This window comes from Gordionus sp. m RMFG-2023, chromosome 4, assembly GCF_954871325.1.
Source record: "Gordionus sp. m RMFG-2023 chromosome 4, tfGorSpeb1-WG-v2, whole genome shotgun sequence".
In the NCBI taxonomy this organism is placed as follows: domain Eukaryota; kingdom Metazoa; phylum Nematomorpha; class Gordioida; order Chordodea; family Parachordodidae; genus Gordionus; species Gordionus sp. m RMFG-2023.
The window spans coordinates 28,652,651-28,663,375 of record NC_088778.1 but is presented as its reverse complement, the minus strand read 5'-3'; the positions used below and the strand labels follow the sequence as shown (position 1 = coordinate 28,663,375).

General features: G+C 27.2%; 1 protein-coding gene across 1 annotated transcript; it reads right to left on the bottom strand.

The window, feature by feature from the left end:
- Positions 1 to 551: 551 nt before the first annotated feature.
- On the bottom strand, positions 552 to 9,748 carry LOC135928246 (heparanase-like). Its single transcript, XM_065464650.1, has 6 exons — positions 9,019 to 9,748; positions 7,544 to 7,614; positions 6,961 to 7,265; positions 4,201 to 4,448; positions 3,765 to 3,905; positions 552 to 963 (listed from the first exon to the last, which is right to left on the bottom strand). Exons 1-6 carry the CDS (start codon positions 9,644 to 9,646, stop codon positions 665 to 667), a joined length of 1,692 nt encoding a protein of 563 aa, XP_065320722.1. The 5' UTR covers positions 9,647 to 9,748; the 3' UTR covers positions 552 to 664.
- Between the last annotated feature and the right edge of the window lie 977 nt (positions 9,749 to 10,725).

Below are 10,725 nucleotides of genomic sequence, written 5' to 3'. Positions count from 1 at the left end.
AAAATATAATTTAATGGTGTTTAAAAGATGGGCAAAGACATCATTCAACATAGGAAAATAAATATTAATAACGCATATCCTATATTTCTTTCTTATCGGGTTAGAAATTATTATTTGAACTTATTTTTGCATATAAATTCATAGCCTCATGTTGATTAATTAATTATTTTTTTCTTCAAAAAATTTATGAAGGCTTATCAAGATACAGTAAGTAAGGTATATCTTCTGACTCTTAAAATTGGTTTGTTAGTTTTTTAAAACATTTTGAAAAAAATAAATGGAATACTTAATAAATAAATCGACAAATTTTATGGTTATAAACAAATATATAAAAATTTTAAATCCTTTTATTCATTAAATAATTATAAATGGTAGTATAATAATAAATATAGTATATTATAATAAATGTAAAGGGCAAATGCTACCCCTAACCAACAACAAATATATTTAGTGATATAAATTAAGGTATAAATAATATATCAATGTGGCATCATATTATTGCCCGCAGAAAAATCACAGATTTATTTAATTATATTTAAATTAATAACAAATATAAATCCTATAAAACATCAGGAATCATTTATTAAAGAATGTAATAATTTTTTTAAAGCCCCTATAAGTTTCGCTAACAAAAATATATAAATTTATTTTTTCTTATATACGACTACAAACAGTATTCAATATTAGCTAAGGGGTAAACGAAAAATCCGTAAGAATAGGCTGAAAGAATTATGTCCAAGTTAACTCTCGTTTTCACGTCGTTTTTGATAATTTTTGGTTTTAATGTCGGCAAAAAGCCTTTCCTAGATATCCTCAAAGTTTTTCCGTTGAGGGAAGAAACGCGAGATAATAAATCTTTAACATCTGAAGTAGACGAAGTGAGCCCCGGCGTTAACAGGTATTGATGAAGTTCTGAACCAAGGTAGATTGCGGTAGACAATCGATCCGTTTTATTGAGTTGGCCTAGAAAATGATGAATTTTTTTCTCTCGATGTAAATGTGTAAAACAAAATATGACCACCGCCTCATTTATAATAAGCGTCATTTGTTCAAACTATGCGAAATTATTCTCTCGGTAAATTTAAAAAGCAAGCCAATAATAGGTATATTATAATTTATAAATACACAACGAAATGAAATCGCCGGCAGCTGTTTACTTATATTATATATCAAAATGTATTATAAGATATGGCGAATCAGCTGTGATTTCATTAACGATCAATTTCGCATCGCTTGAGCAAATAGAGCTTATTATGAATGCAGCGTACGCTTTTAAATGGTAAAATACATTTAGCATTGCAAATCAGTGCATATATTCGTTTAAGGTGTATGATCACATTTGAGTTGGTTAACCATCTTTGTAATATTTAATAATTCTAAATTTTAAAAAATCTGAAATGGGTGGATAAATATAGTAATTTTAAAAAAAAATGATCAGTACCGCACCGAAAAAATGCACCCTATTAATATTTAAATCATAAATTAATTTTTTTAAATTGCTCTTTATATGTTTGTCTTGTTTAGATTTTTTTTATAGACAAATAATCCATGTTAATTTCTCGCCAAAAACTTAATAAATTAAATGTGAGATTTTCTTTAAAACAAATCTTTCCCATTTTTTCTTTTAGTTTGGTTATTTTGAATAGCAATATTTATCATACTACTTCACAAATTAATGCTCAGCCATCCATATTTTATTTCACGCTTTAATTTTCAAAATACCCAAAAATGTATTTTATTAAGGGGCGTTACTAACCTCTATAATCTCACGGGGCTCAAAAAATTTTTTTTAAAATCATTTCCAAAATTACCTGTTAACATCAAAATAAAATTCAAAATTTTGAGAGAGCCTTTCAAATTTTTCAGTGAGCTTGAGCCCCTTCCCCCCCCCTTCCCCTACGGTGACGCTACTGATATTTATTTAGTAACGCTAATTCAAATTATTTGCTTTATATAATATCTAAATATAGTAACGTACACTGTTTACTTAAAAAGGAATACATACATCTAGTGTTGTTAAACGGTTCGATTTAAGCCGATTTTTAAAAACGGCTAACCAGAGTTGTTAAACGCTATTTTTAAAAGTAGCCCACTACCGCTATAGCTATTTGTCAAAAAAAAGTAGCGCGCTACCGCTTTCGCTATTTGTCAAAAAAAGTAGCGCGCTATTAGCTACTTTTAGGCTACTTTTTATAAAAAAAATTTTAGAAACAAATGAAACAATTTTTTTTTATTTTTTTTTTGCATATAATGTAAATGTATAATAAATAATATATAAAAATCAACATTTATAAATATAAAAATATAGTTAGTTTAGATTATAAAAAAATAAGCAATATAAATAAATATTTATTTTAATTTGTTGCATTTTAATAATAATATTATTTCAATATTATCATCGCCGAGTCTAGAGCGACTATCAGAAAGTATAAGCTTTGCTTTACTAAATAATCTCTCGACACTAGCACTTGAGGGCAAGGAAGCTCTAAAAATATTTAATCAGATCAATTTATAAATATAAATAAGTTTTTACCTTCTGTTATGTGTCCAACTATCTACCGGTGTACATACATAAGATATATCTGATAACTCTACTAATAGAGCATCTTTCATCACTTTGAAGTTGTCGGCTATTTTATTCATAAGTGTCTGGCGACATAAAACTGTTGTGCCAGGGGATAAAGTTTTAATCATCATAGTAAATGATGGATTATCAACAAAGGACAATGGCTGAACTGTGTCAATAATAAAATCAACAATTACTTTATCAGTTAATTTTGAAATATTGGCATGTTTATTATCAGTTAATTTGGTTTGGATAGTATTTGTCTTTTTGAATGAAGATTCTCCTATACCAAATTTTTTTATATGTTTCTCTATTTCCTTATAGCAATTGGCGTGAACAGTCTAATAAAATAAATAATATTATAATGTAAAAATAACAATTTCCTTTAGGTGTTTCTTCAGGTTATAGCTACTCGATTTATTTGATGATATATTTTTTTTACATTTTAAGCACAGGAATTTGAATCCAGATTTTGTTTTAATATTTATTTTAAAAAATTTTTCAAATCTAGGGAATGGGAAATCGTTATTAGAGCTATTAAGTACATTTTCTTCCATTGAATCTTCCATGTCTGAATCACTTTCAAGAATTTGGATATCCATGGGCGATGCCATTTTAGATTATTAACACAGATTGAAAATATATTTAAATTTCCAAATTAAATAATAAATTATAAAAATTATAATTAATTATGATATTATATTTAAATTTTCATGTTTATACTTACATTCATTATATTTTTTAAAAGTAGCGAAGTAGCGCGCTAAAAAATTAAATAATTTTAAAAAAAGTAGCGGCTATTAGCTATAGCTACCAAAAAAGATAGCGCGCTAAGTAGCGCGCTACAAGTAGCGAGCTACTTTAACAACTCTGCGGCTAACTCAATATTTTATGCAGAATAATATTACGCAAGCTTGAAGATTTTGCTCATAGATGGCACAAAGGTCAAGACATATATTATCGAAATCTCGAGGCTTAGGCAATATTTTTCTGGCTAAAATATTGAGTTAGCAGTTTTTAAAAATCGCCTAAAACATACATTGAAGTCCGCCCTTTAAAGGCATTTAGATTAAATTTGAAAGGCATTTCGAAGTATTTGGCTGAAATGTCTTTGAGCTAAAGCTGACTTTTGTGTATGTATACCTTTAATAAATGAATCATCAAAATTTTAAAATATATGTTATATATATGTGTATACCGTAATTTTCGAAAATCATCTGTCTATTAAAGCTTATCGTAATTTCCCTATCGTTTAGATTCATGGCATAGAAAACGATCCCACCAGGATCTTGTTTCGAGCAATGGGCATATATTCTAACAGCGTTAGATTTTGGAGCATCTTAAAATCATTTTATATTTTAAAATTTAAACAATGTAATGCCCCTATGTTTGACAGTCAATCGGACCGGTTTAAATAGCCTCGCTAACAAAAAAAAGAAATAGTCCGCTGCATTCACATCGAATTTATAAAAACCAAAATTGAATCTCAATTATTTTATCTGTCAAAGGGTGAATCGGTTTTGGTCGACTATAACTATTCGACACAATATAACAATATAAATGTTTAGATGTTGTGGACCGACATAGATATGCCAATTAATATAATAGATTTGGGGTCGCAAACCACATAAAACCTTGATTGTAAGCGTCAAATCCTCCGCTTTCAAAATTATGTCTGTAGATATCTAGAAATTGGAGAGGGATGACCTTGGCCCCTACCAATTGATTGAACAAAACGGCTATCCAGTAGTCTGGATTCGGTTTCAAATCCAATCCTATGAGGGAGTAATGACCATAGTATAAATCTTGCCTGATAAAAACTTTGACATTGTTTAACGCGCACAAGCCTATCTTGTCTAAAAACATGAACCCAGCAATGTACCTTTTAATAATAATAATAGTAATAAAAAATAGAATTTTAAATGTAACGAATTTTAGGTCTACTACCAAACTTGTTTATACTTATTTAATTTTTTTCTTTATACTATGTTAGCTTTCAATGTGCTTATGATTTTGCTGGAATATCAATTTTTTATATAAGTTACTTAAAAGCTAACGGTAAGTCTGAAATGTATAAATTAGGTATTTTAAACTAGCCGAAATACATTTTCATAGATTTAAATTTATATTAAAAATGAATAAAAAAAATGATCTAAAGTTAATAAAATAACACATAGCAGAAAAAACACATTAAACGCTAACAGTTACACTAAGAAATTACTCTATATATTGATGGGAATAGGATGAGGCATGTCAAATTTTACAAATAAAAACTTTACTGTAAAAAAAAGCGAAATAAGGTAATCAAGAATAGTGATCCGAAATCGCTCCATTTGAGCCAATTTTTTTAAAAACGGCTAACTCAGTATTTTATCCAGAAAAATATTAAGCAAGTCTGAAGATTTTGCTCATAGACGGCACTAACGTTTGGACATCCATTAGTCAAATCTTGAGGCTTAGAAAATATTTTTCTGGCGAAAATATTGGGCTCAAATGGAGGGAATTTGCAACACTAATCAAGATAGCATAGTTGTAAAAAATATATAAGGTTTAGGGGAATTAAAAACAAAAAAAAAATGAAGTTTGGAGATGTAGTACATAATGAAAAGATATATTATCAAATTATGTGTTTGCTAATGTGGTGTCATAATTGCGAAATGATAACATAACATTATATATTTTTTTGTTATTAATTAAAACATCTAAGGATTTTTTTTTAAAAAAAACATTGAAATTAGATAATTTTTCACAATAATTTACGAAATGAAAAAATTGTTCAATTCTATTTATTTTTTTTGCTGGTAATCCATAAATAAGGGTTTTTTGGAGCTTGGGGTTAAAAAGACCATATCTGTTTATCCGTGTAACTTTTTTTTGATTTGTTTTGGAATATTATGCATGCACTTTTTTATACAGAATTTATTAATCAAAAATATATTTAATATATGAATCTTAGATAAACATGATGTATCAGTGAGTTAATCAATATTTTTTTATATCATTTTATGGTATTTAATAACATGTGTCAGTTTTAAGAATATTTTTAACTCAATTGGCAAAAGCTTTCATAAAATTATAAAATAACATTAAATTATTAAAATAACATTAAATTATTAAAATAACAATTAAAATCATTAACTTATAGTTTATTTAAAATATTTTTTTAAAAAACTATAAAATAATATATAGTGTTTCTAAAGGGGTTTTGAGGTTACTCCATCTATTCTCTCGCGTGATTTTTTTTCATCCGTGCAATGAAGGGTTAGAATAAAGACTATAATTGAAAAATTTAGAAGAAAAAAAAATTTATAAAAAGATGGTTGAAAAACCAAAATTATTTTTTATAAAAATATAACATAGTCAAAAGCTTACAATAAGAGGACCTAAAGACCTCCATAGTGCACCCCCCCCCCCCACTAAAAAATTCTAGCTATGCCTAGAAAGAACAGATATATCCATAGATAAGAGCGAGTAAATATTTTTTTATTCTAACCAGATCGGATTAAGAAAAAAAATTCTACGTTTAATTTGAGCCGAATTTAAGAACTCGGGAAAAAATTTTTAAATTTTTATTTCTTTAATGCTTCTCATTAAATATTATTTATCAAATAAAACGCTAAGATTATCATATTTTCCTATAGCTTTGTAATTTTACGATTTCCTTGAAAAAAAATCGTGCGTTTTCCTTATTCCCATATTAATTTTTCGGGTCAGACTTAAACCAGAATCCGATTATATGATAATTAAGGTAATGCAAAAGAAGCATAAAAAACTGGGATTTTGTTTTTTTAAAATATAAATAAATCGAAAAAAACAGAAATAAACTAAACTTTAAATATTATTATTTTTTTTAAAAAAATGAGGTTATAAATAATTATAAAGAAAATAAATAAAAAGAAAAGGTAAACCCCATTAACAAAATGAATTAATTATAAATGATTATGCGTGATAATCAAAATTTTGTAAATGTCCTAGTAGTCTAAATTTACAATATTTTTTTTATATAACTGTCAATCAATAATGATGCTTCTTGTTGATTGGTGGGAGAAGAAATAATAATTTTTCTTAATTAAAAAGATAATTACTTCTTAATTTTTGTTAAAAAAAAATTTATACTGTTAATAATGTTGATGAATAAAAATTGATTTGTTAATATTTGAAATTTAAAATATTTAGTTGAAGTAAAAATAAGATATTAGTTAATTTTTGTAGTTTTGTATTATTGTGTTGGTCTTTAGTAACATTGCTAAATTATATTTAAGATGTGCTTGTGATAATGAAAAGCTAGCAAAAAGATACTTTCCTAGGGATTGTAGAACTAATAAAAAAAACTTTAAAAAAGAGTTTAAAAATCCATAAACAAAAGTGTTTACTCACATAAAATGTAAACAAACCTATCAGTTATGTTGGGAGCTCCGCTGCTCCAAGCCGAGCTTCCCTCGCCTAACCAAACCTGCAAATCTGGCAAAGGGCCATCTTTGACGACTTGATTAACCGAAACAATTTTGGGTTTCAATGTATCTAATATGTCGGGATCGATGAATTGTTCGGCTTTAGCTTTCGGACCACTTATGTAATAATGGTGCCAAGAGACCCTGTCCAATATGCTCGATTTATTTTTAATTGGTTCAATTTGGGCCAATCGATCTAAAAATCTGATTAGGTAGGATTGAGAATCTCGAGTGTTATTTATTCTGTCCTTGGTTTGATAAAAAAAAAATTATTATTTTATAACAAGAAAATATAATTGGTGAAATGAAAATAGTGTGTCTACTTCTAATTTTTATAAAATTTAATGCTTATTCTTATATTTTAAGTTCCATGAACCTCAGGTAATCAATAAAAAAAAACAGAAAAATATGAATATTAAATAAAAACCTAACAATTTCCTAAGTCAAATAAAAAAGTTATGACTTAAAAAAGTTTTTTTTAGGGTAACACTTTTGGTATCTATAAATATAATATATTATTTCTTACTAAATCAGGCCCAATTATCATTACGGGTTTGTAAGTTTGGTTATTTGAATTTGACGATGAATTTGTTAAATCTTTGTAAAAATATTTTTTTTGAATAGATTATTTATAGTTGATTTTACAGAAATAAATAAATAATTTGACTAATTAGTTAGTACAAAAAAATTATATAAAAATATGGCAATGACAAGGAAGGGGCTGAGAAAATTAAATATAAAGAAGAAAAATAAGTTTGAAAATTAACTAATTACATTAAAAGTTACCTTATAATTTTTTTTACAAAACTTAAAAAATTATTCATCCTTTTATTATAAAAAAATATTTTGCGATTTACAAATTTTAATTAAGGAATTTAAATGAAATAATATCAGAGACCTACAGAGGTACCATTTGCACGGCCCAACCTGGATTTTTTCAAACAAAAATTTCAGCTCGCTCGGGTTTTATATATTCAGTCCCGACCCGAATATTTTTTAAATATGTTACATTTAATTTTAATTCTTATAGCTAATAATGACAATTTAAAATATGATATATTAAAAAAATTTAAAATACAACCCAGCTCGTATATCCAGGTTCGACCTGCATGGTCTCTGAATAATATAATTACATTGTGAACCGGAAAAATAATTCTTTATAAAATCTAGCCATAATAATATTATTTTAAATATTTTATTAACAATAAAATATTTTTAATGTTGGTAGCTAAATAGGGTTGTGCTAGGCTTTCTCCAAAAATAAGCTTCCTTACACTAAACAAATTTTCTACAGCACTTAAAGTAAATAAGACATTATATTTAATAAACAGTCATTTAAGACTGAGAAATCGTTATATAAAGATAGTGATATGCCATAATAGATATTCAACCTGTTATAAAAAAGTAACTAGTTAAATTTTGGCTACTTTTGTTGTTGAATTTCAAAAATTTTAACAAGTTACAGTTACATTTTTCAAAGGTAATTTAACAATACTAGTTAGAAAGAAACAATGAAGTTTTAACATTATATTTAAAAATGATAAATAATTTCCATTAAATATGAGTTTTTCTTTTGTAGTTTCAAACTTGAAATAACAATTAATATAAAAAATATATATTATTTTTTTAAGCCCTACCCAGTGGTCTCTACCATGACAGTAATAAGAGAAATGATACTCAGTAAAATAGCATAAAATTTATAATTTAAAAAAAATAATGGTGTTATTGTCCTTTTCAAGGGGTACAAAGAGAAAATAACACAATATTGTTTTTGTTTATTTAGATGTAATGCACCAATATTGGGAATCAAGCCAATACTGATTGTTATTTTTTCTTCTGTTACTAGGCTTTTACTAAATTATTCAACCTATGCACAAGAGAGTTAATAATTTATTTATTAGATCTAAGCCAGGTCTAAGGTGGGTAAATAAAAAAAATAGGATTAATATCGATGAAAAAAATTTGGACACTGTACAAGTATGTAATAATAGGTAAAATTACTATCATTTTGCATAATTAATGTTCTCAATGTTTTAAAATCATTTGCCAGATCTTCAGGTGTTATCCAGGTTTTAAAAACATTTGGATATTCTCCTGGTTCGTTTCCTAATTCAAGGTGAAAATGATAATTTTGGCTTTGGGAATATTTCAATAATTTTAGAGCATTTGTGGGATCCCATAATTTTCCATTTTCTTTTCTAATCATAGCATTTAATCCAAAAATAAATTCCCATTGGGGACCTAAAGCTATGATAAAATTGTTAATCATATCCCAAAGTTTTTGATGTAAAGGAATGGATGTAGAAAGATTATTAAAATTAGTGGTTTGTTTATCATTACACTCATCAAAATTTATTGAATTACAAGTTATATCATTATTTTTAATGTATTCTATTTGAATTTGTTTTTCATAATCTAAGGATTTCTGATCAAATGTATTGTTAAATTTATCTAAAATAAATTCTATCATATCTGCAGCTGTACCACCCATCCTCAAATATGATGGTCCCAAATTTTTTGCCATATTTATAAATTTTTCAGATTGAAATATGTAAAATTGATCTTTTAATGGTATTAACTCTGCATCTAATGTAATTCCCAGAAATTTGTTATCTGTGATTATATTCATGAAATCTCTTGAATTATCTATGCTAAACAAATATACGGGATTCGTAATATTTATGTTGATGAAATCGCTATAAACTATAAAATGTAAAAATAGTAATAAGCTTGAACATAAATTCTTATAGAACATTTGAAATTTTTTACACATGTGAAACAGCTGATAACCTAACCTCAACAAAAATACATATCAACCGTCTTTTCAATTTCACCTTACTTCAAGATTAAAAGAGGTGTAAAACAAGGCTGTGTACTATCACCTATTTTGTTCAATATAATCATAAACAAAATTATAAAGGAAATCACGAGCACCATGAACCTAGTTGATATATCATCAAACAATAATAATATCAATCACCTAAGAATCATCTCATACGCAGATGATCTAGTTTTAAACCAAATCAAGAGATGAGACAATAGACTTACTTACAAGTCTATGCTTTCATAGCAACAAAGTAGGTTTAACCATCAACTTTAATAAAACTTTTATTATGCCATCCCCAGAGGCGTCTATAAATAACTTAACATTTGAGGGAAATGAAATTAAAATAGTTAACAATTTTAAATATCTTGGCGTACTTATCGATAATAAAGGAAATATCAGCGGTGAAATCGAAGCCCGACTAAAAAACGCCAAAATAACCTTTATGAAATATTACAAACTATGGACAGCAAGAGAGTTCTCAGTCAAAACGAGGCTCCGAATTTTTAACGCCACAGTCATTCCAGTCCTCCTCTACGGCAGCGACACTTGGGAAATAAATAAATCTCAGACAAAGAAAATACAAGTTTTCGTAAACCGCTGTCTGCGCCAGCTCAACGGTATTTTCTATCCAAGAATAATTTCGAATGCCAGCCTATGGCGAATCTCAAAAAACGTCCCGATCGAGACTACTCTCAAAAAAAGGCACATTCAACTCTTTGGTCACACCATCAGAAACTTCAGACAAAACATAGTCCATGAAGCTATAATCTGGCTCGAGTCTCATGAAGGTAAAACATACGGTAAATACAAGTCATATTGGCTATACAGAACGATAAAAGAAATCATAAGCCTAAATCTGACGATGGAACAATTCATACGTC